Genomic DNA, 21269 nt, shown 5'->3' on the forward strand with positions numbered 1-21269 from the left:
ATAAGGTTTAAAGTTGATTGGCATTTTTGTAATGTCAAATGCTTTGTAATCGTAAGCGGCGGACAGCAGAAATCAACTTAATCCACTTCGTCAGCTGTACAACGTTTATGCGTGGACCATGGTATACAGGAGAACCAATTGAATTTGAAACTTCAATAAGTTTATTAGGGTTTATATTTGTTTGTCGATTGACCAGGATTTGAAACTGGCGCCTATGGTTGTCTCAGTATATTGTCGTGGCGCCTAAGAAATATTTCTGTAGAAGTCAAATATTACAGACAGATTGATAGGGTTGTCTACACGAGCTGTGGCGAATTAGTAATTTCCTATTATTAGAAAGATAATGTATGTACGTTTAATTTAAACACAAACGGGTCAAGGATATCTTCGTAACAAGCCGTGTTATTAGTAAGACACAACAATCTTATTATATGGACCTACCATTGACATTTAAATATATATCTTCGAGATTATTTTCTTTCAAAACAATCTCAGTCTTTAGATTAATGAGAACTTAGGAGAATACGCGGTATGGTCATTATCCTATTCAAAATTACTTAGTAAACATCATTTACATAATGATCAATACACGTACGGCCAATCAATGATAATCTGGCTACCATATTACGCTTGATTCTACAAAAACCAAGGCCCTCCATTGTACGACAGCGCACGGAGTTCCGCGCGAACTAACAAAGCTAAGATATCGATAAGAACACAATAAACAATAACATTCAGCTAATGCTGTTGCAACACATAATAGTTATGCGACCGTGGTCTGGGGACCGTTTACAATGTGAGTCGTCCTTGAACGATAAATCGACGAGAGCTCAAAATATCGGAACTAAAAATCTTTTATAAATTTTATTTAAAAAAAAAAACGATGTCAAATTATTTTAATGTGTAGTCTTAATTATGTCTTATAGTGTAATTTTCATTAGATTTTTATTGTCCGTACATTACGGTAAAATCACTAATGATACAATCCTCTTTTCATACTGGAAGTACAAGTAACATAACTTCGTCATAACATGTTTTAGTGTTAACGTTAAAATGTGATAATAGTAATAATTGACCGTTAAATATATTTGAATTATTTGCGATCAAAAGGTCAATAGGTAAACATATTGGATGATAACAATTAAGATTCATTATTTAAATACATACGGTAAATATTATAATAAACAGTACGATTTAAAATCGTAGACGTTAAAGGGAACTAGACGCGTGCCGACTTGAAATATCGTGTGGGCAGATTGCATAGACATTATCGACGGGGCTGGGCTGCAGAATTAGGGCGACTGTGCACCTGGTATGTTCACTAACATTCCGCTTAAGCAATGTTGAATCGTAAATAATATTTAACGTATAGCTTTACAGATTTATAAATTATGAAAATAAATATTTATTTGAAAAGTCAAATCAAAATATTAATTTCATACTGAAGTTTCCTTATTGATTGACAAATAATATTAGTCCTTGTCGTGTATAATTTCTTGTTGACTTGTAAATGTGTCACCATAGTTTAGAGACTTTTTGTTACTAGGTTAAAAATATTCATCATAATTGAAAAGCTATGTAACATTGCTGATATCTCCTTTATCAATATTATATATTTTGCTTATTCGTATTCCTCTTTTATCTTTAACAACAAGTCGTGTTACCCGAGTCTTGCTTATGTTTTAGGGGTTGGTCGTCAGTTGGCTTAAAAAGTGGCCTATGTCCTTTCCTGGAGTTCCAGCTTGCTTGATACCAATTTTAATCAAAATCGGTTCAGCGGCTTTGCCATGAAAAACAACAGACTGACTGACAAGGTTCTTTGGCATTTATACCAGTATATTTTATGATAAAACCATTTTTATTTTTCAATCACATAACATGTAGATTAAACACGGTTAGAGTCAAAACAAAACGAATATGGCCTTACCGCACACAACACTAGCTATGATAAAAGGGCCATTCAATTCGTGAAGTCACACATAAATAACGTTCCCCAGTTATCAGATACATATTCCGACTTCCCTGACCGTCGGGTCACTTTACACCATTTTTGCACTTACAAGACAATGTAGCTTCCCTCCGTATTGTAAATAGAGCGATTGTTTACCTAAACCAGGATTTTATTTATCACCAACTTCTAACGCTTGCGTACGTTAAACCATTCCGGTGCATGTTGTATTTATTCCATTGCGAAACAGATTATACGCGCTGGTACGTGAAATGAAAATTTACTTTAAACTAATAAATGTAGACTTTAATTATGTTACTGGCTGTATTAATATTTGTTAAATAAAAAAAAAAAACAAATGAACATTGTTTTTAGTGCAAAATTGTCTATGATATTATAATACAATTCCATTTCCACTATTGACTAGACAGAACGTAAGTCAACTAACAATAAATAAATCTTCGCGTGTCTAAGTCGCGCGGTCTAAACGCAAAAAGACAACAGCATCAGTAAGTCCACTTCCTATAAAACAAAGTCCATTAATTCAAATAAAATTAACGTTGGACCGGCTATTTTCCTATCAGACATCCGTAAACCAGTTCTAATTATTAGAGGGAATGTTCGATCTTTATTGTTTGCGGGAGCTCCTGTACATACATAGATCTGGCTAATTAAATCTGTGTGTAAGGCGGATTCATTAAAATGGTGAAATTCGTGTGTGTGCATCAGATAGTCGCCGGCTCCGACGTGCAGGACACTTCCTGGTCGGCTGATGTGAGTAAAATTGCGCGCAATTGTTTTATATTTTATTTCATGTGAGTGCTTATTAAAGGAGTGTGAGGATATTATTTTTTTTTAAATATAACCAAAAAAATTCGACAAAATTATATTTATTCAACATTTTAGATACTACCTTAAAAAATAAAAAGATTTTAATACTACTTTTTTTAGTTTTTTTTTTGTTTTATGAAATGAATTTAATGATATTTAACTTATTACTTCACTTCACTACTTTTTGTTTTAATATTTTTTGCATTGCAGTATTTTATAAAATATGTGTAATGTATGTATTTTATAAAATATGTAATATCTACTCCCCCTATGTTCATATCAGTTAATGATGAAAATAAATGAAACTACGTCAACACGAACCTACCTCAATGATCTAGCATCCAGTCATTACGCGGCGAGATGCTGTGTTAGCTAAGATGACATCGCATTGACTTCCAGAGTTCTCATGGATTGAATAATGGGGACTTTATTGGAATCGATTTTTTTATTGTACAGTCAGGATCAAAAATAAATAATAATAGATATATAAACTGCTATAAATAAAATATACAATTAGGTGTTTAGCTCTATGTTAACATTTTGGATAAGACTGTACTAATTTATACTAATTATAACTTAGCGTTTAATAATATTATACAGAATAAATAAAAATACAACACTACAATCTATTCCAAATACAAGAGAAAAAAAGCAAAATGAATAATATTTGGCATAGAATAATATCTGGTACTCGTTATGGATTTCCGAACAATTTAACGTTTTGAACGTCGACCAAGTTGTTATCGGAACTTTGGAAGTAAAATTTAAGTGCATATAAGTAGTTAAATGGAATAGTCTTATATTATAAATACTGATATACTAATCAAGAACCGTTAATAGCACACAATATAGCTGAGCTATTAGCAAATTGCATGGAGTACGTAAATTTAAGTTTTTTTTTTATCTTCATTCGTTCTTCGATCGGAATAGTCTATTAGACCGTTTCTGAATGGAATAAATCTTTATTTTAAGTAACATTATTTTGTTTTGTTTTTTATTGTTATAATAAAATAAATTAGAAAAACATTTAAAATTAATATTCTGTATTAAAACCTTTTGTCGTTTACTATTTGATAGTTTATCCCACTGTTGTCGACTTCGACTATTCCATACTACAAAATGTGCTTTGTGAATGAACAAAATGTTAGTTTAACACAACATCGATTCAAAATTTTAAAAAAAAATGACGTTTACATTAAATATCATGTAACACATGTATCTATCTGTGTAGTCATTAATTATAAATGACAGATATCGATGATTTGATTCGACTATCAAAATTATATAACAGAAAATCGTACGACTGGTTGCAAAGATTACAAGAAAGTCGATCGTATAATATATGAAATCAATCAAACGGCTGCCAAATCAATGTGGTTAACATGCAAAATTTTAATGCCGATTGCATTACCGTGATTTGAACTGTGTTAAGCAACTAATGAATAATCGAATCGATATCGACGCACGTTTATGCGATTGCCTAATTGTTGGTACAACTGACACATAACGTAGCTCTCGTTTTACCAAAAAATACTGGACAGCATGTTCCTTGTTGAGAAAGGAAATGGAAAACTTAATTAAATTGCTCGATTTCAAGCCTCAGATTTAAACGCGATCCTATATCCTGCCGGTGTTTGGTGAGAGCATCAAGACTGGAACTATCTATTTTTAACGTTATTTTGTTACCGTAGCGTAACGTAACGTTACGTCGTTTTGTTAACGTAGTATTATTATATATATCCAATTCACTAAACCAACGTATATTTGTCAATATATATAATATAGATACATCCCTACATGGTTATAAAATTAATTCATTGAAGGCATTTTTGGATTAAACAATTGTGCCCGTTCTTAAATGGTAAACTAAATATAGTTCTAAGGATCACTTATCTAATTCTAGCGGTTTACTTTAAATAAAATGTTTGTGAAGTGGAGATCAATAAAACATTTGATGCGACCTTGTTCGCGCGTCGCTGATTTTGTTTCGTCGTAAGTGGCAAAAGACTTCGAGAAAGGAAATCTTACGATTTTGAGTAATTTATCGTTTAAATCGAATTGTGAAATTAAATGTTTTATCATGAGTATCTCATAAATTACTTTTAAGAAATTACTTTAATCAATATTGGATGTAAAAAATACTAAATACGAAAAGAAAAAAAATGTTAGCTCTTAGTTAATTTTTTTTTTTTGTACATTCGAATTGTGAGTAAGATAAAACTCTCGAGAGATACTCAATCTAGCTCAATTGTGATTCGCAATGCGCTTGCAATTATCACACCGTTAGATTGCGTAATAATCGCCGTGCTCCATTAAATACAACACTCGCCGTTTAAACGAAAGTGGTTTAAATTTTATCTAAAAAGTATTCCTCGCTACAAAATTTTATACTTTTATAATAAATTCAAATCAATAAATCAGTAATGAATATGACTCATGTAGATTCAGCGACATAGCAACACTTCAATTAACACCTCTCTATGTTTAATGCAAAACATACGAATAGGTACGATAAATCACAATTTCTGAATATACACACAGTGTATTTCATGCAAACTACTGACAGATGCTAATTCCCTAATTACATTAATATTTAATAACAAGTTACAAACAAAGACTCATATAATTATATACATTCTAAGATCAACGTAATATTATATTTATAATGTCGGCATAAAGCTTGTTCCTGACTAAGCTATCATGCTAAGTTATTTGTTTCAAAGCGAACTGATTATATCACGTAATTAGTGCAAATGTAGGGCGACCACGTGCCACGGGCTCGACTTGAGACAGCTCGCGGAGATATTTTGCAATATGAATAAATCATTGTAATAGTTAACAAAATATAGAGTCGTTTCGGCCGTAGCTATGTCTACACTTTACAAGCCGGTTTAATTGGGAGTTGTTGATTGTAAATTTATTCGATTGGACTTAATCTGGCCAATGTAATATTTATTACTACTTCATTATTCAGTACATTTTGATTCTTACTTAATCCTTGAAGTTGGATAAATTAATACTAATACCTTTTTATATTATATATAGGCCAAATTGGTCACTTGATGGTAAGTGGTCACAACCGCCCACAGACAACGGCGTTATAAAAAATATTAACCATTCCTTACATCGCCAATGAGCCACTGACCTTGAAAACTAAGATGTTATGTCCCTTGTGCCTGTAGTTACACTGGCTCACTGATCCTTCAAACCAGAACACAACAACACTGGGTACTGCTGTTTGGCGGTAGAATAGAGGATAAGAGGTTGGTACCCACTCAGACGAGCTAGAACAAAACCTTACCACCAAAATAATATATTTCCACCAATACATTTTCAGGCATTAACCATAACCAAGCTTACCACCTTAGTGAACCCGTGGCTACGAAGAACGAAAAAGTGTAAAGAACGGAATATATCTTCGGAATACAAAATATTTATTGATGTGAAATATGTCTAAATATAAAATAGAGCCTTTATATAAGTAGAAAATATACGGTTATCCTTACCTCATGCCATCAAATCCATCATCTGAACCGTTGATAGTGAGCACCGGCGCACGCGCATAAGCTTTCGCAACCCGTCTGTTCTTTTCAAACACTATCACCTTAGCCCAGATCTCGTCGTCGATCTGTGTCCATTTATCCAGTACTTCCTGTATGTGCTCCTACGAACAAAAGAGACATTTACAATTATTATTTTCAATAAGGAAATTCACGAACAATATGACAAAGATTATATTATTAAACGAGTATTAAAATGTGTTATAAATATTAACAATGTTACAAAGGTTCGAGAGATAAAACAAAAAATAATTCATACGAAATTTGCTATAAAGATAGTAGATAGAAATCTCCGATAAAGACTCAGTGACAAGAAAACTCATATAACAGTTTAAACGTTAAGTAATATTTCATTAAACGATAGTGCTTTCATTTTCTTTTTAACTGCTTTTATAATTTAACATTTTAAACATTGTTATTATTATGTAAGCCGCCGACATGATTTAAAGCGTCCGCTCTTTAATGATGGGAATCGTAGTCTTCCCGAAAACCAGATACATAAATCTGATTAATAATAATAATATTTCGAACAGTTACTGTTTATTTAGATAGTAAAGTTAAGTACAAGAATTTAATTGCAAAACGACACCCACAGCGACCTTGCGTTGTGGTAGGTGTTATATGGAAGATTACCACAGTTTAGACATAATCCCGCTGTGGCAACTTCTCGCAATCAGACGACATACTATAGCGTAACGATACGCTCTAGTAAACCACTACCAACATAGATCATAAAGCTTCAAGGTATGACATATAAAAGGAACGGTTAATTTACGCGTTTTTACATTACTCTGCAGCTTCGGTTACAAAATATTAAAAAAAAAAACTTGTACATAAACATTTCCCTATTTAGTAAAAGAGATGGCAGTACGTTGTGACCTCTTTCTTGTAATCACATCTAGAATAACACATAAAAATGTTTTGTTTAATTTGAACTTTATCTCCAGACTATATTATTGTTCTGGCAAAAATATTTTTTATTTATGATACCTAAGTGCCATGTTTGTCTATTTTACCACCATTTTTGTTACAAGGAAAATGCATAAAATGACCGGTATATAATTTGAAGTTACACAATGAGAACGAATTGACTTAGTAAATACCAAAAACGTTATAAAGGAAACCTGCTATAGAATATTTTTAGTTTATTTTAGTTAATGTAAACCAGATTTCAAATAATTGTGTAATTGATATTTAAGCGCAGTGAATCAACAAAATCGGAATGAATTGAATGAATTACCTAAATATTCAAACCCATTGACTACTCATACTTTCGAAAAGTGCGATCGGAGAAAGTACAGGTTTCAGGATCGAGGGGTTTTTGTTCTTTCCGAGACATGTGATCTTAAAGTCTAGCTACTAGACCAATGTTTTAATTTGTTACAAAAAAATAACTCGAAAAAGCCGGCAGAATCGTGTGGCTTTTGAATATTTGATGAACGATGTAAAAGCGCCATCTAGTGGCGAGTTACTATAAATTGATCAGAATAAAACCTTCTTTATGAATCAATACATACATATATGAGTAAATATTTGTGTTGGTCGTAATAATAGTACCGAAGTTCACTAATCTCTTAACAGATATTTCAACATTCCTTTTTTATGTATATAGCTTAGATTCTAACAATTGTTAAGTACACATGTATCAAATTTAGTCTAACATCTTCAATTGAAAAGGAAAATTGTTAACGTTACCAAGTGTAATTATGTAAAACATCAGCCTGCGAATTCAATTGTTTTATTGAATGCAATTTATTATTTCAACCGTTAACATTTTTTGCTTCTCAACCTCCGAGACGAGCTTCACTTTCAATTTTATTTAACAGCTGGAAGCAATATAAATATAATATTTGAATTCAGTTATTATTTGCGGTGGAATTGTGGACGATTCGTCATGAGTTATTTTTTTCTATTTCGATTTTTTTGATTACTATTATATTATATAATAAACTTTATTGCGTAACTGTGTTATATATTTTTTTATTTAATGTCACTTTATTTTAAAATGTATTGATTTTATTACGTATTTTTTTTATATATTATAGTGTATTTTTAAATATAGTAGTATAATTAAAATGTTTTAAATAATGAGCATGAAGTTACGCTCCAAAAAGGTCCTAATAGTTAACATGTTATTTATACATTTTGCCATAGTTTATTAAAGACAATTTATATCATTCAAGTTTGTATTAAACGCTTGTATTCTGATTACAATTTTAATATGTTACAAGTAACATTATTTTGTCTATCTCACAATGGTCTCACAATACAAAGGGCTTATTCGACATAACAAATCGCAGCCACTTTCTCTACTTCACTATCTGAATCAACGTCATTACGTCAAATCATCTCACATTGACATCTACATTGCCTTAGTATTGATAAATATTTTTGCTAATGTATTCTTCTTACAATCGCGTTTCATTGTGGTATAAGCTATTTGTGAATAAAGCTCGTTAGTGTCTAGTTTTGTATTTATTCGTATTGAATCAGTCATGCTCGATCATTGCTCCGATTTATTTGTTACTTTTTATTCGTGCAGCTTAAGTATGTGAATTGTATTTTATAATATTTCTATTTATATCGGACTACCTTAAATGCAACCTGTTTTTGATCGAGTTAATAATATCAGTGGGTCTTTAAAATTGATAATTTTTGTAGATATACTTTTGTGAGTTTATCTATTAATTAGGTTTAACTCGGAAGCTGGTTAAACAATGTTGTTACTTGTTTTCGATGTCAAATCATACATGACAGAAAAAAAACTAACTAATAACATAATTCGTTTATAACTTTAAATAATTGAATTTGGATTTTAAATTTACTTAATATTACATTTGAGTGAACAAAAAAGCAATATCACAAACATACTTTTATGCCTCATTTTCAATTTCTTCAAACCTAATAAATAATACCTTCGCTTCATATTGAACGATAATAAAAACGGTTTGAAGTTGATCAAGGCCTACCACAACCCGGTGGGACTTATCTCATTAATATTTTATTATTATCTATAAATTGGTGTAGTGATATATTGTCGTTTTAATTATAACAAATCTTTATGGGGCTTATGAAACGGACTTAAGTATTGGTTTGATTAATTTCATAATATTATAAATACGAAAATTTAAAATTTGAATGTTTTATATTTAATTAATACAATTATCGACGTAAGACGACGTATTACAAAACGACGTATTATAAAGGCTATAGTTTTTTTTAAATTCAATAACTGCATGCATTCGCTGCGAATAAATCTTTGGGCTAAGTATTTATGTACGTTAAACATGTAACAAGAAAAAAATCATCTTTGTACCTTCACAAATATGAATTTTCTTTAGACAATTTTAATAATAAATAACTACATCCGCCATAAAGACATTGCAAGACGTTACGTCATCATACATAATTGCAATCGGTATTATATTCGTAATTAAAATCAATTATCATTAGCGAGTCCATTTCGTAATAGTATTATTTATTAAATAGGGAAAATAAGTCTAGAAAAGGTTTTATACTTTTTTGACGTGTCAATATCTTTCCTAAAATCTGTGGGAGTGATTTCGTTGAAAGGGACGGAAGTGTGTAACGGATGTGTGTGGGCGAAAAGCGCGCCGTTTTTGATTGCACCAATGAGCGCACAAAGTGCTAGACTTGGCCGTTAGACGGTACGAACCCAATTTCCGAGAGTATTGTTGATGTTGCTTATTTCAATGGTGAGATGTTAGATGTACATTTAGGTGAGGTATCAGATGTTACACATATGCGACTTCTGTAAGACTCGCTTGTATTTTTTTTTTATTTCACAAGACGTCGTTAAACCTCGCCCCGAATTTAAGGCTATTTAATGTCCAATTAAGTCGCCTTGTATTCGAAAGGACAAAAAAGAGCGTATAAGAATATTATTCCTAAATCAATTATATTAGTCGATATTTTGATAAATTACTTAAAGTCACCCGAACCCAGTTGTTTGTCTTGTTGTCACACGGCTACCTAAACTTTAATTAATTACAATTAATTATTTATAAAACTTTTTAATTCTATATAGCGGTAACATATAAGTGATGAATGTCACTGATATGATTTTTTTTCCATCGTTTAGCTTTTATATTAATAAGCGTCGACAATAAACATTATGATATATAGAGCCGTTTAGCAACCATTCATGAACAAAATAAATATAAGACAAAACCCCCACAAAGTTTATCTTGCAGAACCTAAAATATTTGAAGCAAAAAGCAAGCGTTTTGTCCCAAAAAAGAATATAAATTCAAGACAACTGAGGACATTGAAATCTGCTAAAAAGGACATAATTTTAGAAGTAAGGGATAATCTTGTATATTTTAAAAGTTTACTCTTTCTGAAAAAACAAGTCCGGTATCTTTAGTTTATTTATTTTTGTGACTTTTTTATATACATTTTTTTTTTTAATTCGATCTAAGGTTTAGGTACATAAAGGTTATATATTGTGGTAATAAAGGTTATAATCATTTTAAATTACATATTATTGTAAAATATATTTTTGTGTATTTGTTAAATTTGGATTTAGTTATTGTAGTGTAAAATATTCAGTTAAAATATTATATAATGATTAGTTAATAGTTATTACTGGTCCTAATAGCGTGTGTGACACACTCGACATTAAGAATAAATGAATAAAATACCTTCCATATAAGGCAAGGACGTCAGAGGCAGTTGATGTATTTCAAAATCGCATAAGTTTTTCCAATATATTATTACTAGAAATAAAATCGTGTTTTATTGATAAAATATTTTTCTTCGTATATTTATATACGCACAAAGTAACTTTTAATAGGCTGTAGTTTTTTAAACTTTTATTTCTTTGCCATTAAAATCACATTATTATTCCATTTCAAGATTATAATTTAGTTTTTTTTTAGAATATGTAGATTCCAAGTAATATGTATTATAAACATTTTTTACAATTCGTTAAAACATTGAATTTATTAAAAATTTACAAAACAATTTAATTAATACTTGAGATGCTTATTTTATTCATTATTTACGTCTGACTTGAACAATTTTAAAGTTAATACGTTTAGATAGGTACAATATATTCTAAATATAAAAATCTTATCAAAAGTTAAAATACTACACGAATTAAATCCATTAAGTTGTCGAATATCAATTTAGAAAACATTACTTGAATGATAACACACCTTAAGTACGGTTTGCACGCAACATATTAAATATTCATCACAAAATTAATTTTAATTTATGTTAACAAAGAGTTTTGTTATAAAAAGTAATTCATAATAAAAAGCGCCGTATGAAGAAGACTAGAAATGTAATTATGTACATATGTTTCTACACACCTGTAGGTTGTACTTTCCGCATTCTTAAAATGCATTGTTAGTGACAATTGAATATGAACCTTTTTTCATCGCTACAAGGTCTAATTTAATCAACTTGGAGGTTTCGAATGTTGCTCTACATATACAAACAGTTAAATGAAGGCCTTGTGGTCAAGTTTCCGTAATGTTCTTGTATTAGACTGGTCCTTATGAAGTATGTTGTCAACATGAATATGTATAAATGTAATTTGAACCTTATGTTTCAGAATATAAGGCTCTCGGATGGAGGATGACTAAGAAATTATAATTCTTAATTTATATTCTTGTACGAATTGTAACAGTATTTTTTGTGGCCTATCAAACTTTTGTTATTAACTGTTTTTGTTGAAAGAGAAGAAAAGAATCGTTCACATTTCAAACAAAACCATATTGGGTATTAAAGGTTTATTAGTGAAAAAAACTTGAATTAATAGGAGTCCACACAAAATGCAACTAGTGCCTTAGTACGCAAAGGCACAAAAATTGCATGCAACTGAACACGTAATTTTTAAAAATTAATCACAAGTTTTGTTAGTATTTATTATAAGACGAGAGAAATGAAACTAATACACGAATATCATCTAAACAAATTATGTCATACAGGTGTAACACGAAAATTTGAAGTCCCAAAAATTATTGAAATTCCAATCAAACGCTATCAAATTTTATATAATTTATTAAATGTTTTTATATAGTATTCGTTTACAGTGTATCATATTTGTATTAAAAAAATTTAAGACACTAAGTAGACTGATCAAAAATACAATTTTTATTCGCAAGTTCAACACGTCAAATTAAATAACAAATTTATTACAATTTTAAGCCGGTAAAAATTTAGTCATAACTCTGGCCTTTGGACCTGCATCCAAAGAATTAAATCATAGATCCGAGTAACCTGTTGTAGATTCAAACATTTTAAGAATATATGCTTATTGACCTACTCGACACCGATGGGTTTTTATTGCCGCCATGTTTGATCAGAAGTCGTTAATTTAATAAGTAGTATTGGTTCGGACACTTTTGAAAAATCAGCGAGGCGTTTTAAAACGGATAAAATTTCAAATGCTATAAGTTCAAGGTTAGTCGAGGTTGGTTGAAAGAAACATGCAGCATCTTTGCACTTATACATTTATTAATAATCTCATGATAATACATTATAAATTTTCCATATAATTCTTTTGTTTATAAAATAAATTCGTACATCGGTTATTTATTTGTTTTTGACTATTAGCCTCTATAATCCTCTATAATATAAAATTGTAACAAACTTTTATCTAAACTCAAAATGTTATTATTAAATTTATCACAAATTAGAAAATATATCTTAAAATTCATTCCGAAGTTTCACCTAAAGGAATGCCGCGCCGATTTAAATAAAAACTTTGGAACCGTCCTACAACAATGAATTTAAATTAGTTTAAATTAAATGTCACCATTAATTTAGTTGCTATCTTGGATTACATCTTATTGTTTTGAATATATAGGAAATATGAATCAAACATAATTTGACATTTTAAACGAAAAAAAAAATTTTTTTAATCTGATTTAAAATTAAAAGATGACATTTAAAAATTCTATAATAAGCCACTCGAATTAATTTAATTAATTAATATATAATATCTAAATATTAATTTAAACTAATTTCTGACATTTAAATTAAAGTATAACAACACAATAATATTATTTTATTCGTGTATTCCGACTTCAAAAAGAGTTCGTTAATAGTGCTTAAATATCAGAAGTACTTAGCTTTATTATTGTTATTAAAAATGGTTATGAAAAATTTAATATATTTTTTTTATTATTATGCAAAATAACGTATATGTTATAATAGGGAAATAAATATTATCAAACATTTACATATATAAATGATTACAGAAAGGTATTCGTAAGTTAACAAAGACAAGTTAGAAAAACACTTATTAAAAATATAAAATTATGTAATAAAAATCAATACCAAAATTCGAAATCAAGTATTAAAATAATCCGTCTAAAATCTTCAGCCATAGGCTTTAACCTAGCTCGCCTTGTTAGCTATTAGAGAAATCCGCCTAGTTGGTTAGTCATTTCTAAATCGATACACAAGTGAAACAGCTATACATCATATGTGTATTGTTTACAACATATACCTACATATGTGCGTCTGCTCTGAACTGGTTTTTTGTTATCATTGACATGGCGTGATATTATCTCATGCAGTGAAAGCTTAAACTTTTAATCCACCATACTCTTATTTTGTACATTAAGAAAGCGTATTAATATGATAGGCAAAAAATATATTTTCTCTTTATATTTATTGATGTATTTCAGATCTGATACTTTTAGATATTCAACATAATATTATATAGATTATAAAAAAGCGCGGAACTAGTACTTGTTGAGTTCAGGCGGGATATGCTATATAAATTAAGTTGTATTTAACTGATAATATATGTATTTATCTACTGAGTTTCTTGCTGGTTCTTCACGGTTGAACCTACATTCCGAACCAGTGGTAGCTTTACGTTTAGCACAATTCTGTAAAACGCCTATTCAAAAGTGCAAAAGCCTACTTGTATAAAGTATGTATATTTTAATTTTTAATTTAGAAACCCTAACAGACAATACAGAGAACAATTGAGAACGGAAAGTTTGTGTATTTGAGTTTTTAAACAGACCGCCGCTACCTTCCACCTTCGCAGCCTAGCACACAAAGCACACAAATTCAAAGACGTATGGTATATACATATATAATTCATGATTATAGCTAGGCGGACGAGCAAATAGGCCACCTGATGTTGAGCGGTCACCACCGCCCATACACAATGGCAATACGAAATATTAACCATTCCTTACATTGCCAATGCGCCACTAACGTTAGGAACTAAGATGTTATGTCAGTTGTGCCTGTAGTTACACTGGCTCACTCACCCTTCAAACCGGAACACATCAATACTGCTGTTTTGAGATTTAAAACGTGTCGCTTTGAAAACGCACCATAGGTCCTCATACACAATAATTTGTCTAAAACTCTGAGAACCAAGTAAAGCCGTCATAACTATTAACAATGCATAATCTTTTGAATCAAAATGTTGCAATAATAAAACGATATTTAATTGAGTTCTATTAATATACTCAATTTTATTGCATTAATAAATATGCGATAAAATATGACTACAACTATTAATAGTACTAATGGGAAATTCGATTTCATCACAATTAGTAGCACGATTTTAGCATTAGCATTAGCAGCCTGTAAATTTCCCACTGCTGGGCTAAAGGTCTCCTCTCCCTTGGAGGAGAAGGTTTTTAGGGCATATTCCACCACGCAGCTCCAATGCGGTTTGGCGGAATACACATGTGGTAGAATTTCGTTGAAATTAGACACATGCAGGTTTCCTCACGATGTTTTCCTTCACCGCCGAGCACGAGATGAATTATAAACACAAATTAAGCACATGAAAGTTCAGTGGTGCCTGCCTGGGTTTGAACCCGAAATCATCGGTTAAGATGCACGCGTTCTAACCACTGGCAGCACGATTAACGATTAACATGTTTATTTAAGACTCATAAATACTCAGATTTATAAATATATGTCAGAAAATAGTAAATGGATTTAATAAATGTAATTATGTAAAACTTGGAAGTAAATATGTAAGAGGATAAATAGATGACCCCTGGCTCCGTCACTTGATCGCCGCTCACTAACCGACATACCGCCGACATACCGCCTTAAGGCCAACAAGGGATGATTAAGGCTGCTCTATTTATTATTTAAATGTATTCGTTAATCGACATATAACAATTCATAAATTATTTATATTCATAAAGATATTCCAATAATGCTTTGTATATTTGCTCTTAATTATTTTTGTTTTAAATAATTTCTTGCTCTGATTGATATCAAAATAATATACACAAGTAACCTTATTTAATAAAAAGATAAAATTCGAAATTTTCTTTTTTTTTTTTATTTAAAACCTGTCTGGTCTTTGACGTTAGTATCGTCCATCATATATTCGGTATAAAAAAAAAAGTCGTGTCCAAGCCATAAGAGAACCAAGTTTAGTAAAGTCATTAATTACATCTTTTGTAACACCTTTCAAAACAACCGACGTCTATTCACGAACATTCCTCAAGATTTGACGTTAACAGGTGTTATTCCTTTACAACTGTCTTAAGCACTGACACCATCATTTGAATGATGTATTATTTAAATTATTTTAGTTCTTAAATCAGAGTGATAGGGTTTAGATTTGCATGTAAATAAACTTACTTCCAATCGTGTAGAACATGAATGACATAGTGTAACAGTCAATGTAGACGAAACAAAGTCCACGTGCTCGAGTTTTGATGGATAGATTGTTAGAAAGTCAATCGGAACCGTTAAGAATGGTCATGCTTTACAACACATGCTTTACAATATATATTTCTGTAATATAATTCGTTTCACGAGTTAATTTTGTTAATCGAATAATTAAATAACTATATTAATATACGACCTTATTTATTTTAACGTCAGAAATATCGCGCAATATTTTATTTTAAAGATCATTTTAATTTTTTCAAGGTACAATATTGTTATTGCGCTGAAATTTCAACTTTATAATACTTGTGAGATTTTCATAGTGATGTAACAGCTCATGGCAGTAGATGGAAATGTGTCAGTTTATCTCAATGGAGTAAGCATATGACCTGCCATATCGTGTGAAAATCAACGTGCATGAACGCACGCGGACACGCTCGTGAAAGCCTGAGGATATTACGTATACGTTAAAAGTGGGGTCCATTTAACACCACTGCGAACCATAATTTCGCACATTGTCAAATTACTAAAATTCAATACTAAATTGATTTTCGGAATCGCAACCAAAACAATTTACGAAAATATTTTAAACTGGTTAAAGTAATCGGTTCGAGAATTTAGCCTGACTATGTTCAGTTGTATTCGTCGTTGAAGTTTCGAAGGAAAAATAAGTAATATTTTATTTCATTGAACCGATAGACATGTAATATATTTCCAAGTAAAGTAAAGCCAATACAACAATTTACACAGCAAACCGTACAAAAAAATCAACAAGCGATGTATAGTATCCGCTATTTTTTGCATGCATTGCTAGATCAATTCATAGGGCAATAGAAAGTAAACCTTAAGTTAAGGCACTGAGAGATTGTTATTGAATGATAAGATATCGGTAATAATAAAGCTGCAGAACAAGACAGGTGCGCAAAATAGAAAGTTGTTCGCTTCCTGGTCACCAGTTCGCCTCGTCGCATGGCGTGTGGCCGCGGCTTTATTCTCACAAGGACATAGCAACAAAGTTACTAATTCAGCAATATTTAAATATGAAGCCTCTTTAGTCAAGCCTTTGTGGTTAAGGTGAATACTTAAATACTAAACAATATCGTTGTCGTGTAACACTTGTACAAACATATAATGTCTTAAAGATTGAAAATTAACTTTTAAATATTTGTAAGGTATATCTATAAATATTCAATATACTAATAACATATTAACATCAATATATTCATGTTGCTATTCAAATATTTAATAATTTTATTATATGGCATTGTAACGAAAGGAAGAGTTGGGATCTCAGATAAACGACTTTCACTGCGGACGCTAAAAAGTGAAACTGGAATGAGCGGGCGCAAGCCAAATTACTGAATAGCCAATTTCAGATTTCGAAGGTATATATTGTTTTTTTTTATATTAAATATTAAAAAAAAAACTCAATTCAAAAGTACACAGTTTTAATTTTTGCTCTATTTTATCCGATTTAGATTATCATATTTAATAATAATAATAAACTATAATATATTCCTGAATTTATTATTTGAAGATGTTTCGAAACATCACTTTTAATAAAAAGGTTATATTTGAAAGGTGAAACAACTGTCGCAACAGGTAACTTTGTTTGAAGGTCATTTTAATAATAAAAAGCAGAAAAGGATGAAACACAAAGAAAAAGAATTACATCGTATAATCCGAACATTAAGAGACATAGAGAGAACTAGATAGAGAGAAACTAACTTTATAACAATATCTAATCATAATTCTGTTCATTATGAAAATGATTAATCTTCAAACTGACGATGCATAAGGTACCTACGTGTATCATAAATTTTTTTTTTTTTTTATGGTATTGATTGGCGGACGATCATATGGGCCACCTGATGGTAAGTGGTCACCACAGTGGACAAAGGCACTGTAAGAAATATTAACCATTCCTTACATCACCTATGCGCCACCAACATTGGGAACTAAGATGTTATGTCCCTTGTGCCTGTGATTACACTGGCTCACTCACCCTTCTAACCGGAACACAACAATACAGTCTAGTTTTGAAGATATAGATGAATCAACAGAAAAAAAACACCCATTAGTCAATATCATTATTATTATTTTCACCAATACAAAAATATCCTGTTTATTTATCGAAGAACTGCTTCTTGGAAGTCTTTATATTAAATGTCAAAGTATTGATTTGATTTCATTATTTAGTGTTTCAAAAGGGTTCGTATACGCACAAATTTATACTACCAATCAATTCACCAATTTAATTTCACTCTAACTGGTAAATAAAGGATAATTGACGTTTTTTATGTTACAAAAATGTAGTTTCTTTGGACATAAAGTGATAGTTTGAGACAATAAACATAGGCAATTTTTTTTTATAGATCATAGAGCAAATATTGCTTTCGATAGTCGATTTTATTTGGTATGGACTTTGACGTTTATAAACTACGTATCAATTGGTAAAGAATTCCTTCTTTTAATTCTTAATATTAAGTCTTATGTTTCATAGGACTTCATTTTAATAACTATTGACAGTATCTATAAGAATTCGATGAAATTTAGAATGAAGTAAGCTTGAACCACATAGACTAGTCTTTAATACCTAACACCTAACTACCAACCCCTAAAACACTAGCGAACATGTATGTACATAATATGTTACATAGGTTAGAACTTATTTACAGAACAAATAATTTAATCAGTGGTTTTTAATTTCCAGGTTCTTGAACTATATTGTTAGAGACTGTTGTTTCTATTCCTTAATAGAAACTACTACTAAATCATCATACACAAAACTTATACCCAAAGACGCAGATAATTTAGCAGAAGGTTTAATTATAATATACATGACAAGAAACTTAACGATGTTGTAAATAGAATAAAATGAGCTTTACATTTGATATAAACTTTTAAAATGATCTAATGTAGTAAATTATTATTTATTGATAACTCAAATAAAAATATACTTTATGTTTAACTCAAGTAAGCTCACTATAATTAATTTATTAATCAAAAAAAATATAACTTACTATAATTATGACTCTTATTATGATAAACAAGAATGTGTTTATCAGAACTCTTTCGGTATTAATATTTATATTACCTTGTTTTTAATTTTAAAGGTTATATTAAATTGTACAATTCGATTCTTTGCTAAAGTATATGAATAGATTAGTGTTGAATAGTATATGAAGCATGTTACGTAACATGCTTCGTATTGCATTTGTAACGTTTTTAACTAACTATATTAGTTAAAAATCATCTGTCAATCTATCAATCTGGATAAGCATTTCCTTAAAAATTAGAGTCAGTGATAATGATGACTTAGTAAATAAAGCAATGAAATAATCTCAAAACTTAACATGATAAGCTATTGCAAAGAAATTAAAAATATAATTTTCTTCCTTATGAAACGTAACCGATGGTGTTGCCATTTCATATTTTATTTAAATAAAAATCGTTTAACCTTGATACGTCATGAATAAACTGGTTTAAGTTTTTGCACAGTCATATTTCGAGTTAAATTGGTTAAGTTTAAATTACATATTTTCAAATAATTATCGATATACTGATAACCCACGTCAAACTTGTCCTGATCGGGATTTTATTATAAAAAAATGTGAATGAAACGGATGTTGACAAGGTGGGATTTAATCTTAAAACAAATATCATGTTTTTTGTATATATTAATTTTGTAATATATTAATATCATATAATTATCACACAAACATCAAACAAAAATGAATGACTCATGCATAATATAAAATTGAATTAATTTTCCTTTTTTTATTACACACATGTAGTACATAACTTGTTAATATCCCACGGCTGGGCTAAGGCCACTTGTCTTGGATTGGAGCTGGAAACACATTTGGCAGCTTTTGAGATTTTCTCAGGATATTACCTTGACCACCAAAGACGGGATGAATTAAAAATACGAATTAAGCACATGCAAATTCGGTCATGCTTGCCCTGATTCGAACTTGGCCAACTGTGTCATTTTTTGAGAGTAAATATGTATTCTCAAACATTTTGACACAACAAAAAGTAGTATTCAATGGTGTACAAAATGTTATAAATAAACTGGTATTTTTTAGAGATCCTTTAAGTGTAAAAATGTAAGCTAAGCGTCGTTTTGACATATAAGGGTCATCATAACTTGCCGGATGTGGGGAGGTCCACGCTCGTTCGTGCAAGGACATTACGAATGCCCCTAGTTCCCACATTATTAAGGTCATCAGAACAAGGATGGTTGGATATAAATACTTTGCCTGCACGATTCGCTTTGGGGTATTTCGAGGAAACACTTAAATAATTTCTTTAACATTAATAAATAAAGTTTAAGGCTATTAATAATTGTTTCGTATGAATAGTTTTTTATTTTATTTTCTTACTGTATTTAGCTAATGTGACAGATGTACAGAAAATCGTATGAAAACATTGTTTTTAAAAAAATCATCTTAACTGATCGAACCTTTGTTTTTATTCTAATATTTCATATGTTCTAAGGTAATATATCAAATAACATTTAAACCATTTAATATATAATTATAATATTCTCATTAACGTGATGTAACATTGTTGTATATATTATTTTAGTTATTTCTTAAATTTGTGTGGATATTTTGTCGTTGTTTATACGACAGGTAGTCGCTTGCAACATCAGATGTCAATTCTTTTGATAAATGTTGATTGTGTAGCACAATATTAAAGCAGACGTTGTAACTCAGTCCCAAGCGTACAGAATCATTAATATCCACAGCCTTTTCTAACGATTACACATATGCAACTAAATACCAATAGAACAGCGGCAGTTATTTCGAAAGATGATGTTTAAGCTGAACATAATGCATGTTTACTATTTTATCTGAACAAATAAAAATCTGACATTCAGCTTCAAATACAAAATCATAAAGCATATTGTGCAAAGCAGAAAATTCCTAATTAGATATATTAAAGTACATTCATTGAAGTTGAAGGTATGAAGAGACAAAAAGCAATTGTTAATGTTACTTATGATCGCTAATGGAAGGGTAGTTAAAATTAACAATAACCACAGGTGATAAGTACTTTGATAGGTGTCAACGCAAAATAAGCTTTATTTCCATAATTAAAGAACACTTTTTTAGATTGTCGATCTTACTATTTGTAACAACGTAATCTTTGCTTGCGGCATTTTCTTTCAATCATCGAAATGTCAAATGTTGACCTATGACGCTTTGCCACTTGTCTTGCATTGTTACTGTTACTATGTATGGTGGTCGTTACGTTAAGCCTTAAGTACAGTAATAAGATAT

General features: G+C 30.3%; 1 protein-coding gene across 4 annotated transcripts in view; it reads right to left on the bottom strand.

Moving 5' to 3' along the window:
* The window catches only part of LOC113393764 (uncharacterized), a 145828-nt gene that overhangs the window by 43886 nt on the left and 80673 nt on the right, over positions 1-21269 (bottom strand). For all 4 annotated transcript variants that reach the window (XM_026630808.2, XM_026630809.2, XM_026630806.2 and 1 more), the window contains exon 3: positions 6286-6443. In XM_026630808.2, the coding sequence (XP_026486593.1) occupies positions 6286-6443 (158 nt within the window). The remainder of the gene's footprint in view (positions 1-6285; positions 6444-21269) is intronic.

This window comes from Vanessa tameamea, chromosome 2 (genome assembly GCF_037043105.1).
Source record: "Vanessa tameamea isolate UH-Manoa-2023 chromosome 2, ilVanTame1 primary haplotype, whole genome shotgun sequence".
Taxonomy (NCBI): Eukaryota; Metazoa; Arthropoda; class Insecta; order Lepidoptera; family Nymphalidae; genus Vanessa; species Vanessa tameamea.